This window comes from Phycodurus eques, chromosome 13, assembly GCF_024500275.1.
Source record: "Phycodurus eques isolate BA_2022a chromosome 13, UOR_Pequ_1.1, whole genome shotgun sequence".
NCBI lineage: Eukaryota > Metazoa > Chordata > Actinopteri > Syngnathiformes > Syngnathidae > Phycodurus > Phycodurus eques.
Window position 1 is genome coordinate 13372153 of NC_084537.1, and position 19973 is coordinate 13392125.

The 19973-nt window shown below is 41.4% G+C and overlaps 1 protein-coding gene across 2 annotated transcripts in view; it reads left to right on the plus strand.

Annotated features, from left to right (window-relative positions):
* The window catches only part of LOC133411345 (ephrin type-A receptor 4-like), a 35421-nt gene extending 26092 nt beyond the window's left edge, over positions 1-9329 (plus strand). For both annotated transcript variants that reach the window (XM_061693616.1, XM_061693617.1), the window contains 8 exons: positions 883-996; positions 1084-1269; positions 2051-2112; positions 2217-2426; positions 3518-3694; positions 6549-6736; positions 6875-7054; positions 7956-9329. In XM_061693616.1, the coding sequence (XP_061549600.1) occupies positions 883-996; positions 1084-1269; positions 2051-2112; positions 2217-2426; positions 3518-3694; positions 6549-6736; positions 6875-7054; positions 7956-8073 (1235 nt within the window). In that variant the 3' untranslated portion in view covers positions 8074-9329. The remainder of the gene's footprint in view (positions 1-882; positions 997-1083; positions 1270-2050; positions 2113-2216; positions 2427-3517; positions 3695-6548; positions 6737-6874; positions 7055-7955) is intronic.
* Positions 9330-19973: the final 10644 nt, after the last annotated feature.

A 19973-nucleotide genomic window follows, 5' to 3' on the forward strand; every position in this document is an offset into this window, starting at 1 on the left:
ACCACATATATATTTTTATAACTTATTCATATTTTAAGCATTATGAACCACCCAAGATTCTTAATAATCTTTCCCACACTCCTGTTAACCTCCACCTCCCATATTCTTATACTGTAAATGCTTTCTATACACTTGAACACCTTTTAAACTCTTAAACATACAGTAATGCACAGTAGTACTGTACACTAGCCATCCATCCATCCATTTTCTTTACCGCTTATCCTCACCAGGGTCGCGGGCGACTGGAGCCTATCCCACCTATCTTCGGGCGGGAGGCGGGGTACACCCTGAACCGGTCGCCAGCCATTCGCAGGGCACATAGAAACAAACAACCATTCGCACTCACATTCACACCTACGGGCAATTTAGAGTCTTCAATCAAGCTACCATGCATGTTTTTGGGATGTGGGAGGAAACCGGAGTGCCCGGAGAAAACCCACACAGGCACGGAACATGCAAACTCCACACAGGCGGGGCCGGGATTGGAACTCCGGTCCTCAGAACTGTGAGGCAGATGTGCTAACCGGTCGTCCACCGTGCCGGCTACTGCATACTATATACATTTTATTCCTTGTAGTATGTGTTTGAATTATTATTAGTATTGCGCTATATTAATATATTACTAGGAAGAATTTATTTCACCACAAACAAATACAGCATACACTCAAAATATCGCAATATATTGAAGTATGCGTGATATGAATATGGAAAAAAAAAAGTGCAACTTACTGACTCTGGAATAGGTGAACCGCAATATAGCGAGGGAACACTGTAATTCCAAAATTCCAAAGTTTAAATTTCCTTTGAAATTTACCAGAAACGTTCCTGAAAATGACTGGAAATTTTCCACCCCTTTCCCTCATTTCCTCTCCACCACGGCAGGAGTGAAGATCTACGTGGATCCGTTTACCTACGAGGACCCAGATCAGGCCATCCACGAGTTTGCTAAGGAGATTGACGTGAGCTGCATTCACATCGAGAGAGTTATCGGCATGGGTGAGCCCGCTAATACTGCACATGCACACACACATAAACAGACACCCACGAGCTAACTTGCCACTGACCTTGCCGTTTGCCGTGTAGGAGAGTTTGGCGAGGTGTGCAGCGGGCGCTTACGCGTGCAAGGAAAGCGAGAAGTGTACGTGGCCATTAAAAGTCTGAAGGCGGGATACACGGACAAACAAAGGCGAGACTTCCTGTCCGAGGCCTCAATCATGGGGCAGTTTGACCACCCCAACATCATCAGGCTGGAGGGAGTTGTCACCAGATGTGAGTTGACGTACCACCGCGATGTTATAATGGAAAATAGATTTTGCAAGTGACCCTGCTACTGGCCTGAATTTTAGTAAAATATTCCTACAGACTTCAGGCCCCGCTCCTAGCTTGCTGCGCCATCCAACCGGTGGTCGTTGATTTCAGCGAGGCATTCATGTTGTTATTGCCAAAACACATGATTGGCAATTAATCAACTTCAAGCTATAATTGTCATTGTGCTGCCTAGTCATCGACTAGTTGTTTCAACCACTTATAGCAACCATCAATAATATACAAAAACGCCATGTGACAGCACACAACTGTGTCACATTGCCTGGAGCAGTGCAGAATTAATATTATCTAATAACATGAAAAAAAGACTACATCTTACTCACCAGATATGATGATTTTTAAATGTGTGCAGATTGCTATAGATGTGTTTTGCTCGTCGAACTTGGTTGTAAACAGGTTTTGCTCTGACCAACCAATCAGAGGAGGAATCTGAAATCTGATTGGTTATAGAAACAATCACATTGGAAATGTAGATTGAATTACATCGGCCACCGCTACTGAGTCTGACCGCCCTGGGCAGATGAGATTGACATGGCAGCCCATAGAAGCTGAAATCTGATTGGATAAAGAAATCTAACATCCACATATGCATAGTGGAAGCCGTGCAGCCAAAAGAAATGCTATGAAAAGAAGAGAAAATAATTTGGGGAATAATGTAGGTCAGAGGTTGTGATGGTGTTTGGGCCCTGATCGCCCACCACTGATCTCTAACTCTTGTGTTTAGGTAAACCACTAATGATCATTACGGAATACATGGAAAATGGATCTCTGGATGCTTTTCTTCGGGTACATTTTACTCTCTTTATGTTGTCCTGTTTGTATCAGAGCAAGCTAAAATTTGACCTTGAATAGTTCATCCTATTGCTTCGTTGGTTTTTGTCACCGTTTAGAAACACGACGGCCAGTTCACGGTGATCCAGCTGGTCGGGATGCTGCGTGGGATTGCCTCAGGCATGAAGTACTTGTCAGACATGAGCTACGTTCACCGAGACCTCGCCGCACGAAACATCCTGGTCAACAGCAACCTTGTGTGTAAGGTGTCTGACTTTGGCCTCAGTCGGGTTCTGGAGGAAGACCAGGAAGCTGCATACACCGCAAGGGTAAGAACATATACACTCCGTCCACTCATTTCCGAGTGTTTTCCACTTCCCCTATCATCACAATATTGAAACTGGAACTATGGAGGCTATTCCAAATGACTTTGGGCAAGAGGTTGGGTGAATCGCAGGGCACATACAGACAAATTAAGATGCACACTCATATTCACGCTGATGGGAAATGTTGTCTTCAATTAAATTAGTATGCATGACTTTGGAGAGATTCAAACCTAGAACCACTGATTTCTAACTACATGCCCTACTGTGCTGCCCAGATCATATACCATTAACACAAAAGCCTATTTTATGGCGTTTATTCTTCCATAATTTCTCTGTACATACAGTATATGTAGGGGTATGTCTGATATATAAATGTTTATTTCTGCACCTCGCTTTATGAAATTTGGCAATGAAAAAATCAGTTCAGCTGAAATCTGCTCTGGTTTTGTGTTGGCGTCGCACACTCGATGTCTTGGAGGATGCCAAAAAGGAAGCCAAATGTGCAAATAAGAGAAAGAAAGGCGAGCAAGACCAACATATCATCGGAATTGGGCACGCATTGACTTGAATATTTATGAAAAAGGACCCTGCATTAAGCTAAACGCATTCTTAGTTTTGTTACTGCATTAGCAATATTGCACCTCTACTGAATGTCATTATTACTATTTATCACTATAGTGAATTATGTGCATAGATTTCATTACACGTGCGGTTTTCACCTCTCTAGTTTGTACCCTCCACGTCTCATAAACACAGTAATAAGTTCAAAGAGCGATATTATTTATTTATTTGTTTTTGTTTATCCGCGCGGTTGTCATGGACAAACAGCGCTGTGGACTGTGCTACTCACGTCTTATACTGACTTATACTTTGCAAAGAATAAATACATTTGTTACATAATTCTTAGAGCGTGTTCATATAACCTAGCACATACGGCTTTTTTCCTACCCTATACAACAGTAATCCCCATCTGACCTGAAAAAGAACTACCAAAACATCTCTGCTTGGCAGCTACAGTAGTTGTCACACAAAACATGGTTCATGATTGATTGATGAATGATTACACTGAACCTGTGTGACTTTCATAATTTCAGGAAGCCCTTGGCACTTACCTCTCCCCTGGCGGGAAGATCCCCATCAGGTGGACAGCTCCGGAAGCCATCGCCTACAGGAAGTTCACCCCAGCCAGTGATGTGTGGAGTTACGGCATCGTCATGTGGGAGGTGATTTCGTATGGCGAGAGGCCCTACTGGGACATGAACAACCAGGATGTGAGTATTTATATCTTCTCTGACCCACAAGTCATCTTACTATCAGAAGAATGAGCAAAGTCCTTGAAAAAGTGCACCATAGCAGTGCATGGGGGCGATTGTGTCTTGTTTACTTACCCTCAAATGTACGGCTTTTGTACTACTAATATATTCTCGGTAACTCTACATTAGTTTAGGTTGTACACCTCAGGGACATAAATACACTCACACGGCAGCTTTATTTCTGACACTGTAAGATAAATGTCACATCAAAGACTTTTTAAAAATTAATAATTAGTCAAAAGTTCCATATTACAAGCCAGTGTAACATCAAAAGGCGTTTGAAGCCGTTATTCTAAGATATAAACAAAGTATGCCTCGCCGCCATGAAAGAGTGATTCATTGTTTTTTTTCCCCCCCAAGTTTATTTTTGATGGTGATATGCAAATGAGCCATTCCATTGCACCCATACATTGATGTAACTAAATATTTGGATACAAGTGACCCGATTAATGAGTTCTTCGGATGAACAAAAACGGAGGAGCGACACATGTAGACAGACAATACAGTAGCGCAATACTCACATGCATATATTCTTTATCCTCTGTGAAAAAAATTTGAATATTACTGCAGTTTACTGCATCACTTACAGTAGTTTTGAAAGTCTTCTTCATTTTTGTCTTCATGACTGTATTACACTGCCCCCCATGGCCAAGTTGCACTCACCAGAACGAGTCGCAATGAATTATTCATGATGCAGAAACTGTTTAATTATTTACATTGTTTAATTATGTTATTACTACATTTTATAATTTGCAATATGATAGAGTGCTATTTTCCTTCAAATTTTTTTTATATATATATATATATATATATTATTATTGTTTTTGCATTTTAATGTGAGAAATGACTTGAGATATGAGTGTTTTGTGTAACAGCATGGTCACGGAAAAAATAAACTCGTATTCCGAGACACCACTCCAGTTTACATTCTAAAAGTGACATTACGTTGGTGGTTTAAACTATTCGATACAAGTAATGCAGCATTGAGACAGAAGATGTATACTAATTTGGAGGCTCATTAGCAGGTTAATCTTAATACCCTTCTAAAACGACGAAAATTAGAATCCATGGTTAAAGACGACAACAATGTATGCCACTGGACATTATTTAAATGTTTCCAATCTATTATGTGCATTTACCATAAACATAGATTGTACAAAAGAGAACTTTACATTTAATGTATGACTAAGTGCCATCACTTAACATAATAAAGCTGAGGTTGTCGATATCACTTTGGCTCAGGTTGAGATGTCAAGTAGAGTTTGAATACAATAAGAAGACACGAAACACAGAGACATTGCTCAGGTTTCAAGCCCCAGATGGTTTCTGAAAAGCCCTGAATCAGAATTTCGATCAATTGTATTTTTACTCATGGAGGCGGCACTTCGTCACCAACTGAACTGCACTTCAACTAGCATGCTGATCCATGCATGTGGCGCATGCAGAGGCCACGTACGGTCACGTTTTACGAGCCTTCTAATAGTGCTCACTCGACGATTGCTGTGACAAAACACGATTTGTGCGCAACTGGTCTCTGTTCAAACGTTTATTCCTGTCGAGATTAATTATGCCAACATCAATGAGGCCCCTTGATGTAGAATAATACATGAAACAGGCTCAGCGTCTCAGATATTTCAAGGGAGGACTTCTGAAGGCAAACAAAGCAGAGTGTGTGTGTTTAACCTTTGCCCCTTCACAGAGATTTGGTTGCTTTTGCTTTCAAATCAGGGAGGCCAATGAATCTTGACAGCCCACAGGCCCAGAACCAAAATTCAATGCAAACATGCTTTTACACACGATAAGGTTAAAGAGGTCATTTCGGAGATTCAAAGCAATTCTAAATTCATAGGTGGAGCCTTTTGCAAAATAATTATAAAACTTCAATAAAATCCTCTTCAATATATAGTAGTTTCATTCAATATTGTTTATTACCTACTAATTGCTGTGAATAGAAAAAAAAAGTAATTGAGTAATTGACGAGCTCCCCAAAATGTTTATAAGAGCCTGTATTTATAGTTTAACCCGTACATACTGTATTAGACTAACTATGATGCCAAAACAGATGATTATCATTTCAAACACATATTTAAATATTACCCCTAAAAGTAAATGGCTTACAAATTATAAGATTTAGTAAAAGTATACCAACAAAGACCTGTGGGGAAGATTTCCACTAACAATCCAGGCTAAATTTAGCCCCTTCCCAACATACAAAGCTTCACTTCAACTTACTTCCTTGACACCATTTCCTTTTCGCACAGGGATTTGGCGGCATCTTAGCATGTTTCAGAAAGAGCACAAAAAAAAGGGAATAGGCTATTTTTTTTAATGACTAGCTGGGTATAGGTTCCACACGGGAAAAAATATGAATAGGGGAATTTTTGACAAGTTAACTGCAAATATCCAAGGGATTACTCTACGTCAGTTTTTGGCAATAGCTGTTTTGTACAAGATCCTACTCAATGTTTTGAGAACAGGCTCCTCTTTCATTTGGTAATGGGCAAAAACTGCTTTGGTAGTTAGAAACTGCGTGCTTGCAGGTTGGCCCACCGCTGCAACTCGCAGGTTGCCGAACAGAAATTCATCATCCATTTTGCAGAGCATAATTTGCAGTCGGCTAAAAGTGATGTCATTTGTGTTGACCTTAAAGTATTTCCACATGGCTTACATGGCACATACCCAGAAGGTACATATGAGACTAGTCATGCGGTATCGGTGTCGCAGTATCGGAACATTTTTAGGAATACGGCTACAGATGTACAGTTTCAGCACCAACACCGAGATTTAACCTCCACCCGTGTCCTTCCTGAAGGTGATTAAAGCAATCGAGGAGGGCTACCGCCTGCCTGCTCCCATGGACTGTCCTGTGGTCCTGCACCAGCTAATGTTGGACTGCTGGGAACAAGACCGAGCCGAGAGACCCACTTTCAGTCAGATCCTCAACATGCTGGACAAGCTTATTCGGAACCCTGGGACTCTGCGCAAAACTGGAGGGGAAAGGTGCAGTATATACTGTACAATAAAATTATGCTGAGAAAAAGTATGTCATTCTTTAACAGATCCAAATAAATACCCACAAATGCACATTCAAGTGTGATTTTACACACCGATTTCAGTGGGTTCTCTGTGTGCTCACAGACCTGCAGTGCTAGAGTCAGGAGGGTGTCCGGAGGTGTGTGTGTCAGTCCTACCAGAGGTGTGTGTGACCAAGTGGTCGCTGTGTGAATGGCTGCAGTCAATTGGTTTGGAGAGGTACGCAGAGACCCTTGTGGCAGGGGGATACTCCAGCCTTGACAACCTCCTGGCACTCACACATCAGTAAGTATACAGTTTGTGTTGATTCTAGTATGACATCTTAAGGCCTCTTTATACTCCAAAAACGCCCGCATTGCGTCACGTGACCGACGAATTGCCCCGCGCGGCCCCTCTGCGCACACACGGCAAAAATAGTTGCTGCGCGTCGAAGATCATGCTGTGATGACGTACTCAGCGTGCCCCTTGGTTCTACATACCATCTACGCTGCCGCCTTCTTGATCCATTTTGCAGCATAATTAAACGTATCATCTGGTCATCTAGGTCCATTTTGTTCTCGCAGACACTGTTGCACGGTCGCCATTGTTGTTGCTTTGTTCCTTGTTACTGAAAGGAAAGTAAAAACGGCTACCGAAAATGCCCCCAAAAATCCAGAGGAAACTCCACCCTGAAACTCCACCCACCCTCCATCCTAGCCAATACCAGCAGTAGCGACACGCTCGACTTGGAGGTGAACTGCAGTACACTTTCAAAACTGCGCGCGTGGCTTGCGCTCGAGTGTAAAGGCAAACTACGGGCCGGATACCCGCAGTGATGTCAGCGCGGCCGCCGTCCGCACGAGTATAAGGAAGCCTTTCCACATACAGCAGCACTTTTAACTCTGCTGTAAACTTCAGCTTTACAGGTGCCACTTGTGCTTTGCAGGCTGTGTGGGGCCACAGTACTGCATTTGGGTTCTACACATGCCCATGTCAAAGACATATCACTTCAACATATTTCCTTGACACCAATTACTTCCTCTCCATTACCCTTTTTTTTTTTTTTTTTTTAAATTAAACTAAAGTAGCTTCCTCTGTTTTTCTGTTTGAGTGTTTTGGTGCAAAACAACCCTGTCTTTTCTCTGCTGTGACTACCTAAGTGGTCAGTGCCCTCTAATATGTTTTTTTCTCCCCTCTCTCCCCACAGGGAAATGGACAGACTGGGAATCCTCACACCATCGCACCAGGACATACTAGTTGCCAGTGTACAGCAAGAAATGTTGTCTCGGATGCAGCACATGCAACATACAATGGTTCCAGTCTGAGTCACAGGACGGACACCTGCGTGCAGAAGAATTCCATTTACCTCATTCATGCACTTTAGGGGGACTTTTCACCAGTGGACCAGTAAAAGGAGTGGAATGGAAGTATGTGAGAAGTGCGAAAGCAGCACTTTTGTCAACTTCCATCCTGTGGCATTTTCTAAAAACACAATAAGGACGTGGCCACAGGTTTCTGCTGAGACTAAAGCCCCATCCTCTTATTCACTTCTGTTTTGCATTATTTTATTATCTGTTTTGTGAAAGCTGACATGAAAGCAGAATGGTTTCCAGTTTTGTTTTGGACTTTTTTCGCTGCTTTGGCTTGATTTGAAGAAAAGTGCGTGTGTGTGCGTGTAGGTGTGTGTGTGTGTGTGTCTGTGTGCGTGTGCATCTGTGTACAATGTAAATTCATACATAATCGACTCCCCTGTGTCTAAGCATCACACATCTTTGAACATTCTTGATATGCAAAGCGAAATTGGGAGTAGTCAAGACGAATATGTCATCACTAGTTACAGAGTAACGGACTGAATCTTTTACTTTTGTTTTCATAGTTCTTGGTTGAATTGTATTATTTAGACATTTACATTAGAATGTCATGACAGTCACGACTGTTTTTCATTAGCAACATGAAATATTTTGTTTATTTATGATCTTTTTTTATGTAGTTTCTACTGTACGTATATTGTAAATTAGAAGCACTGAGGAAAAACTGAATTGATTGCCATATCGCATTACAATAAATGCCAAAATTCATCCATGTACATTGTACAATAATGACTGCATATATTTCCTTCTGGTGTGTGCAACTTAGCCACTGAAGGGCAGTATAATACAGTCATGTAGACACAAATGAAGAAAGGTTTCACAACTAAGTGACTTAGTAAGCTGCAGCAATATTAATCGTTTTTCGCATAGGATAAAGAATGCCTGTGAGTATTGTTATAATTGTCTGTGTACATGTGTTGATTCACCTTTTGCGTTTAAATAGCCGTTGCTTAAAGCCTTGTTATACCGCCACATACATGCTATGTGTTGGCCTGTCTACAGCATTTTTCATTGTGTTAGCATTAAACTAGCAACTCTACGGTATCGTTATGTGTTGTTTTAAATACACGTTATTCTCTTTTAGTTTTAGTTTAACAGTAAACTTCCACTGGAAGAGAGGCCTTAAAATAGCTTGAAGCCTCTTTTTTGAAGAATTGTTCACTTCTGCCAAATTGCTGCTTGGTTTTAAACTGTATTGATTTGAATTTGCTGTCACCATATAGCACACTTGTAAAAAAAAAAATAATAATAATAATAATAAAAAATAAACAATTTTAAAAAAAAACAAGTCAAAGCAAAAGAATCGGCTGAATGACAGCTTCTTTCACTGAAAAAACTGGGAAGTTGTGTGTATGTCAGTTTTTACGTTGCAATACTATGAAAGTCCATCCAGGAAAATCCATCCATTTTCTACACTACATGTACTTATTAGGGTTATGTGTGAGTTTAAATTATTACGTGGTTATCATTGCAAACATGCCAGTAGGATACAGTCACAAAATGTTTGCAAAATAACATTAAAAGAATCTAATTGCAATGCAATCATGCTGCTAACAAAATAAACCAACCAAGCAATATGGATGAAAACAATTCCTCCTACAGTAGCTTTACAATGATGATGCAAGATTGTTTTACAATAACCATAATAATAGTCAGTTTGGATTTTTGTACAAAACAGACAATTATAATATTTGTTTCTTTCATTTGGCAGAATAATGCATTTCTTCTTAACGTCGCGACTGTGCCAGTAACGAGGAAAAAAACTGAAGAAGAAAGGCGAGTTGAAAGCTGTTAGGGGAACCAGACTCGGGGTTGTCTGCTGTGTGAATGAGAGGACGGACGGACAGAAAGACAGGATGGAGGGAGATCTTGCAATCAAAAGGAGAAGAAAAAGCTGTGAGCTGTCTTCATGTGGTATCACGCTTTTGCCCGGATAAATTGGACTGAGTTCACTGTGCAAACTTGTCCAATCAGCACACATCTGTCCTCAAATACCATACCATGCACACACACTGGGGAGCTGATTGGAGGATGCTTTTGATACATAAAGGAAGGGATGACACAATCTGGATTCTGGCAAATATGCCAATGTTTTTCCAGCCTAATGAGAGTTGGCTGCACATACACACACATACATGCAAATACGCAGACACACCAGCCCCCCCACCCTCTCTCTCCCAATGACTCCAGAAATGAAATGCTGATGGTGGTTAATGAGGCAGATGCCACTAAGTAAGAGAGAGAGAATGAGTCCGTTTGGCTCGAGGCACAGAAACTTGCTGCTCCTCAACAATAATGAGCTAGTGATGTCACATGACCAGGCCACCTTTTGCGATGGTGCATCGCATACTAAGCTTGACTCTTAAATGTTATGTTAATGGGAGACTAAGGTGGCAAAAGCACTCACACTCTGTACTTCAAGACCCTGTAAAGTGAAATCATAGATTTGTTTCTAAATGCATTAAATGTCTTTGAAGATAATTGCCTAAAACTTGCACTAATGCCTAAATCAGACTACAGGATTTTAGCCACGTTATTGGCCCAATTTGATATCGCGAGCGACTTCCCAGATCGAGCCTGACATATTTCGTCAGGAACAACAAAATTCTTGTAGTTTAACATAATCTACAGCTCCCCGACAGCACACCTTGATTTCGACCAATAGGATTGTGAATTGTGACAGGCGCATTGCCTCCTATGCTCGCCGTTGTCATTTCATTCACGTGCACAAACCAATGTTTACTGAAGCTTAAGAGCATGATTCGACAGAGCACCGGTATTTTTACGTACACACGTTAGTGCTAGCACTAGCTTGCTAGGCTAAATAACATTTTGTTGCCTTCTTGTGAGCTGTATGGTATTAAAAGTACGCGAACATACATCAAGCCCTTCTTGAATGGACAGCCCAAAACGTCCTCTCCCAAGCACCACGTGACATGGCACATTTTTTCCCTGGTTTTTTTTCTCCAACATTGCCGCAGTGATCAATTTTTTGACAACAACTTGTTATCGCCATAGTAATGGTTGCATTCGGTTGCAATAAAAGGTATCACATTTTCTAGTCACGCCTCCCCGATAGTATTTGATTTGACAAGATAAAGCCCAGTAATCGTAAAAGACAGTATACGGAGGTATACATGTCGTGTAGTGTTGCCACTGCCTATCCAAGAAAGCAAAATTTTATGGCAGAAGTCTGACATTGTGAAAGACAGACCAAATTTATCTCGTAGTCTTATCCAGGCATAAGACTGAGAACTATGTAGTACTGACTCATGGAGCTATAGGGCCCTATTTTCATAAACTGCATAAATCCAGTACGGCAGGCAGCGCAACTTTGCGACAGAGGCGGGTTACACCCTTTGAATGTGGTGCAAGTGACAGTCTCGACGGAGACATCTCTGTGTGGAAGAGGACGATGCGTAATCGCAGCGATACGTGCGTCAGTGGAGCATTGTCACTGCTCTGGCCAGTGTGGCAACAGACAATGTGAGCAAATGAGCTGGTGATAACAGCTGGCGAATTAAATCTGTCCGCACAGCTCAGTATCTGTCTGCTTGTGTCCCGATCCAGTTCACCAAAATTGCGTTAAACCAGCTGTCTAGCCTGTGCTGACTATCTCATACTATATATAAATTAATTAAACACTAACAAAATACTTCAGAGGGCAGGTTCCTGCCTAATTTCTACATTAAAAATAATGTTCATTGTTTCTTGATTGTTTGTTACGTAATATTTTAGTTTTGTTTGCTGTAACCTATAATCATTTAAAAATTATACGTATGTATTTAAAAAAAATAACATCAAATCTTTCACTATGAGCGTCTGTAGTGCATCTCTATGAGTTTCACTTTTTGAATTGAACCACATAACTAAATTAAGCTTTTGACACTATTCTAATTTATTGAGCTGTATTTATAAATCGACTTTCTACCACCAAATTGTCACTCCGCTAGGCGCATGTCCAAGGACAACTTAGCGCAGACTGGTCTGACGAATTGGCAAGCACCTGCAACGAGTCTTGCCCTTGCGGGAAAATCAGGATCCGCCGGCATTTGCGCCATGCCGCAGGTGCGCTCTCTAGGAAAATAGAGCCCCATGAACAAAAATAATTAACGCTCTCCAAATAGGCGCAGCCGCAACTTCGAAACAAAAACAGAACTGTTTTTACCTCAGTGCATAGATCATTCACACACATTGAAACATTTTGCTGCACCGATCTGAACTCATTGGTGACGAAAACAGAAGCACCTACCGGAGCACAAACACAGTGTGATTCTGTTCTCTCATCTCAACTCCCTCAAAGCTTGTAGACTTTTTTAAAACTTGCCTTAGTTAGATCATTTTCATTTGCACTGACTGTGACAAATCAGGCTTGCGTGTGTTCCAAATTGCGCTAGAAGGAATCGATCAAAAGGATAACAGCACGGGCCCGAGTCCACATTGACCGATGGTCGAGTGAGCAGTAGTAATGTTAACCCCAAAAGACACTGAGAGGGCAGATTCAAATTGAATCTTTCTGTCTCTATGTCTCGGTGGGAGGCCATTGTGGGTTTTTGTCCCCAGATTAGGGCTCGTATGGATCCGGCTAATCCTGCCTTCTCTTCCATGTGGGAGTGGCAGCGGGGCATCTTTGCTGCACAGCCAGCCGTAATTTAATGGCTGTGAGACTGAGTTTTGCACACGGGCACGCTCGCTCGCACACAACCGCAGACACCCAACACAAAGTCGAGATTTGTTTCAGGATTAAAGGCATCACCCTCAAAGACGGACACATGGCCGCAGGCATTCCCACGGCAACCCTGACGAGACTGTGCTGTGTGTGTATTTCTCGAAAAATACCGTCAAGAAACACTTCGCCAGGGAATGTAGAGTATGCTGCACGGGCTGGAGATGCACACACACATGAACATGCACACGCACGCACACACAGCTGTCCAGGATGGCAGGCCATGTCTGTCTCATTATGCTGGCCAGGCACACAAGTCTTGGCTCGCTCTTCCCTGCTGCTCCTGCTGTGGACAGGTAGCATCTGACACGCATTAGGCTGCTCATAATGACTTCTTCTGCTGCAGTCATTATTACCCACTTGGAGAAAAACAACCCCAGGGTGCCGTTTTTCTTTTTTGTTTTTTTGCAGTGACATGCATTTTAAAGCTGACGTTCTTGACAGTTTTGCCGTAAAAGCATGAAACAGATGGACGGACATACAGATACACTTGTATTAATAATATAGAAACAACCAACAACAAAAAACGACAATGATCTATTATAATACACCCAATATGTACAGTGTATGAAACTGTTGATATGCACAATGTGCATGCATAATAGTTCTATCGGACATTTAAACTTAAAAGAAAACAAAATGTAAACTTGCAACAACAAAAAAAAGGCTGGTTAAGTCTAGTTTGACATTTTCAGCTTCACACGATGGATCTTCAAACTAAGTTGACAAAGTCCGTGTGATGTGAAGATGTCAATGAGCAGATCTTTAAACAATATGGGTTGTGAACGCTGGGCCTCTGACAAGCATTGGACTGTTTGCCTGTGGATCCCAAAAGGAATACCACTGCGATTAACGTTAATCCTACAAGTCCGAGGGCAAACAGTGCAGATGGCAGCTTGGGATCTCCAACATCGACACCAGGTGCTTCCTCACAAGCTCTTTTAGTAATGACACTCTGTGTATCCAGAATAATGGTTATACTGTAATACATCTTACAAGGACCACAGAAGGTTTTAAACCCCAATGGGCTTCAATCTGACATAATGTGTGTATATTTTAAATTATGCTATGGATCTTCTTAGGACAGGAGGTTACAGGAGGACAAATACGTCAAGACAATCTGTGAGTACTCGGGCTTGAACAACTATACTACTACATCACTGATATTTTGTTATCAATTATAATGTGATGAAAGTCCAGTTAAAGTCGAAAAATCGATGATGTTATTGATATATTTTCAGCACAATACAGCGGTCCCCAACCTTTTTTTGCATGATGGACACTTTTACGAAAAGACATATTTCAACAGATCGGCATAGAAACAAATAAAAACAAATGATTAAAAATACAACTCACCATTATGCTGAATGATGTTATTGTAATTCTTGTGAGGTCTGTGCATGTTTTTCTCTTCAACGAGCCCGGGGGTCTCATGTTGTCTTGCATAGCGTAGTGTGCTGTAAGATGGGATATCCTAGCCAGGCTCCAAAAAAATTAAGCATCTCTCTGTTTCACTTATGATATTTTCTGGGATTTGAGGAGAGATTTACATATTTTTCAAGCGGTCTCAATTTTGGTAAAATATTTCCATACGCTTATGGCATAGTATGGCCGTATGCTTTACTGCGACACAACTGTCGTAATGTTGGTGCATGTTGTTGTGATATGAATGAAGTTCTCGTTATCAAACAGTTGTTGCACGTGCATTATTAAACAGAACATTTTGCCGACTAAGACGGACGGAGCTTCACTTCGCGCCGACGCCCTCGTTCATCGCCGCCAGTCCCGCGGTCGTGCTAGTATTAAGTATTTAAAGACTAGCTGCGATCGGAATAGCCGAAGCTAGCGAGGCAAACCCCTGTTTTGATCCAACATCATCTTATTTTCATATTCTATGACCCACACAGACATAAGAAGCCTTGTGAAATGGACAATTTGCTGCTCCGACGGCAGCAGACAGCAAGTCCTCTGTAAATTGCCCAATTGGAACACGAGATGCCCAAAACCCGTGATTAGCGATTAGTCGACCTCAAGCCTTGAATGTCCATGCAGAGACGTGAACTCTCGTGATCGACTAGTCAGCTAATCGGTTTAACCTCTAGTGAGCACATACTGTAAAACTCATATACTAACATCTTCCAACTAGTACTTTAGGCCTATACCACACCGTATATTAGTGTAGTTGTTTCTCCGCCTATCTTTGCAAGATTAGTCTCAAAGACGTGGGTTGTGTAGTTGCTTGAGGGTCACTTACGTAAAATTACATTCGAATAGCCACAACAGTGCAGTGTATGCAGTGATTCTCCAAAAGTGCCTGTTCTTAACCTGAATTCAGATGCACAATGTCACTAGAAAATCTTGATAGATTTGGTTGACAGCCACTTTTCAGTTAAATGCGTGAGAATATTGACATGCTGCAATGCCTCTAAAATGGAAATGTTTAACATGAACTGAGATATACAGTTCTTATTGCATTCAATTATTATGTTTACAATGTCCTTACTAATTGAAGATTCCTTTAATTTTGAATACATTTGATATACAAATATGTGTCATAATGGATCCTTTCCTTATCATCTGTCCGTGCTAAAACAATCAAATATCATTCGAGACATCTGCAGCTAAAGCTTGCACAGTCATCTATTTGGGTAGTCTTTAAAAAACATAATCACTACAACTTCAATACTAAATAAAAAGCCTTTTGTTTTCCACAAAATCAACCGATAAAATATGTAGGCACTAGTCTGTTGTCAAAGTTCTTACAGCCAAATAAGGCCTAAAAGTGAATGAACTGATCATTTTTAGTAAATACCAATCATGAACTCGTGTAGAATTCATTTAAATCACAACAATGTTCATGGAAAGTAATGCACTCTTGTTGGGAGTCAATTAGACCCCTGTGGAAAAATGTGCAAACACAACATTGACACATTATCACCTCATGTGCTTGTCAATGGTGACAAAGCATCTGTCCTGTTTACACATCCGCAGGAGCGGTAGCAACACTAGCATTCATTTGGAATCATGTTCCTGGCCACGCAAATCCAATATTTACTCTCATTCCACCTCTATTTTGACCTCCACCAACTTGTACCTGCATAAATACAGCACTCTGCCTGCCAGCTTCAGCTACAGGGATTTTATCAGAGAAAAACATGGGAAAGTAAAATATGTGGATGAATAAAAAGAAAAGTTATGGCCTGAAAGAGCATCAACTTTTCTACAGCGCTGAGGGGCAGGGAGTCAAACTTATCAATGAAACATTGCGCTTGAAAGGTACAAATTGTAAAATTCAAATTCATTTTAGGCTGGACAAGTTAGAGAGCCCATTGTCTACTCTCCAAATAATGCTTTGTTCCCCATAAGGTGAGAGGTCAGGGGAGCGTGGAGGTTTTCAGGGGGAGGTGGTGGCTGTGAAAAACGAGATGATGCGCATGCCCTGCAGGGTTCCGAAGTTTAGCAGCGTGAGGGCTCAGACACCCCCATGGAGGAAATCAATGATCAAATTTTTTGTGTCTCTCCCCGTGACTTGTGGCCATCGGCGGGTGTTGGAATGTAAAGTGGGTCTTAAACAACAATACGTAAAAATCTGACTTTAAAGTAACAGCTTCAAAATCATGGTGGTGGCTAAAGAGGTTTTTTTTTTTTTTTTTTGTCATTGACATCATGATCCCAGCTAACCTCCTGTAGGGATTTGTAATTATGGTGGACCAGCCAGAAAACCTTTCTTGAGTGCTAATATTTAGAGCTGTGTGTCGTGGCTTACATATGAAACTTGGAAAATCTGGCACAAACAAAAATATTCCCGATGTAAGACATTAAATTAGGAGTTGAACCGCCATCTCATGCAAAGTTCCCATTGGCTTTTGTATTTTCCTGGCACAACTTGATCGAATGGTGTCAAATACAGTGGTGCCTTGAGATACAAGTTGAATTATTCCCATGACCAAGATCGCAACCCAAAACATTCGTATCGCAAATCATCTTTTCCCTTTTAATAAGAAAAATAGCTCTCCATTATGTCGTATTGTAAAAAAAAAAAAAAAAAAAAAAAAAAAAAAAAAAAAAAAAACATACAGCAATGACATAATTAAATAGAATGTTAAGAATTACACACGTTTGCGTCAATTCAATGGATATTGTGCTGCTCCCGGTGTGCATGCCATAACAATCTGGGGGCAGTATAATAGAGACACACATGAAGAAGAGTTTCACAACTCAGTAAGCTGCAGTAATATTACTCATTCTTCGCTGAGGATATATGCCTGTGAGTGTTGTTATATATCTGTATACATGTGTTGCTTCACCGTTTATGTTCAAATATCTGTCGCTTATAACACAGATGATTTCTTAGCCAGTCTCTGGCATTTTGGATTGTTTGTTAGCATCAAGTTAATCTGACTTTACTAAGGCAAAGCTGGGTAGTTGTTTTAAATACACATGTAATTCTTTTTGTCTTTTTGTTTACTTTGACAGCAAATTTCAACTGGGAGTGCCAATAAACGGCTTGAAGCCTCTTTTTTGGGAAGAATTCTTCACTTTTTGTCAAACTGCTGCTTGTTGTAAAGTGAGTTGAGTTCATTACCACCATATAGTGCGTGTATGTCAACATTTGTCTCACAAGTCAAAGCAAAACATCGGTCGAATGACTGCTCGTAGGGCTCAGATTCGCCCTCTAAATCCCGATTCGTTATTCGTGTTGACAGTAATGAGTGGCTTGTACTATTCCGAAATATAATGTCATATTTGAAACGAATGAAAAATCCAATTTGATTATTTATTTATTGATCATTTATTTCTGTTGAACTAGAAAGAACATACGCTGGCGTGTTTTGGCTGCTGCTTCTCCCTCAGAAGAAGGTTTTATTTTTAGTTTAAAATGGCTTACTTTAACCAGGATTCCTCGCCGTACCATCGCCAAAGGTAGAACCCCGAGTTGTTGTTTTTTTAGCCAGTTTGATAGCTAGCCGGCTAGATCTAACCCATCATCTGCCCTCGCTATGTTGGATCTCGCGCAACTTTCTCACCTTCATTGTGCCACGGTTGCCATCAGGCGTGAACATCCGTGCCGCTCCTCAGGCTCGGCTATCGCACGCCTCCTTCCGTGAAGATCATCGTCTCAGTGGAGGGCTGCGGTTATTTGCATCTGTGATCCATGATCAACTGCAAAAACAAACTACTGTATAACTGCACAAACATTAGCCATAAAATACACACATAAACACAGGCTAAAAATTAGGAAATATTGTTTATTTTTTTGAAGTAAATGTTGCATGGCAGCAGTTGCAGTTTTTGTCAGAATAAAGTATAAGTAATCTGATATTTGTCTGAAAATTCTGATTCGATGATCGCTTTTCCACGCCCACTCACACCCCAATTCGAGTCACCACCCATTCGTGTCCAGCCCTAACGGCTTGTATCTCGAAAAAACTCGGAAGTCAGGTCACTGGTATCTCAAGGCACCGCTGTATTGTTAAAAGGTGCGGGGTGTATGTTCTGAACTCCTGTTATCATATCAGTGTCGTGGTGAGCAGAATTCATGTTGTGCCATGGCGAGTCTTCAGGCTCAGTGCAGCAAGAATTCCACACAATGAGTCAAACAATTAATGAATCAATCGTTACTGTCTCCCCATCCCCAATGCAGATACTAAGTGACCACTGCAGATACTTTCCCCATCTTGGTGCTGATCATGCTGAATGCTTAAATGTGTGCCCGAAGCGCTCAAAGTGAACTTAAACCAATCACAGCGAGACACAGACCACTGAGGGAGGGCCGGCACACATTATTAAACGCAATTACCTTCTATCTGCACAGCTTCACTGGTGTTTTTTTAGGATCGGGTTGTTGAGAAAATGATCCTGAGATTGTGTAGAAACACCGCAGAGTAATTATCAAAGATTATAACTCACATACCATCACTGCTGTTTGGACTGAAATGTAATCCTTTCTGTGTCTGTGTGTGTGGATCTATGCACATAGGATATGTGTCCCTCTGTGTGTTTAGCGCATTCATCCATATCATGGACGTTCAATATTTAGGCAAAGCGGCTCAGCTGTATTTGCTAAACCTCTTCAAAAGCACACGCCTGCATGTATTTTCCGCGGCGCTGCGAGCGGAAGTGACAAGGTGACGCTTGGCTGGAGACAAAAGACGAGGTGCATACCGGCGTGTTTCCTTTGTCCTTCATAAGCCCTCCACCATCTCATTAATGGATGGATAGATGATCAATAGCAGCAAACCAGTAGAGGGGGATTAGGATTAGAAATCGATGGCGTTGTTTTCTTCGGCCTGCCGGAGATAAACAGTGCCTTAAGACACTGACAGACTTTTGAGGACTATTCATATATGTGTGTGAGAAAGACAAAGTTCATGGTTTACCTTCTCTGTGTTAACACACACACACACATCTGTTTGCATCTTAAAAGAGACGTTTTATCCCCCCCCCGTGAGCTGTAGGAGGAGGGGGTTGATTCTACTGTGGCATGCAAACATAATTCTTGCACACTTTGCCAAGCACAATGTGAATGTACGTAAGTGGGAGATCAGATCAGAGAGCCACCGACTGCAGGTTCACGCCAAGTTATCTTCTGACTCTCTGAGAATAGCTGGAGATGACTGAAGAGGAGGCAAAGAGCAGAGAAAGAGTGATTTCAAAAATGTGAGTGGGCTGTGAGAGGTAAAGCAAGGCATTCTGGGTGAGTGAGCCTTTGTCTCCCACTCACAGACATTTAGAAATGTACCCTTGATCTTAGCCTGCTTGCTCTTGCCTTTTGTCTCATCTTACTCTTAACACACACGCACACAAACACACGTCTCTATTTGTTGGGGTGTCCGTGCCTCTCGCTCTTTTGAAAGAACAAAGCCATTTATTTGTGGTTCCCGCACATCAAAGCTCGGCTTTGTGACGGCCCGGTTCCAAAACAGGTGCACAACCTGTAATTGTTCTTTACCATTATCACGTCTTAAAAAGCAGAAACATAACTTCAATAACTTGCTCATCCTATCAGACATATCAATGTATAGACAGTGGAATGAACCTCCATCCATCCATTTTCTACAGAGATTACCCTAATTAGGGTCATTAGTGGGAGAAAGTTACACTTGTGTGTATATGACAGCGTTTCAGT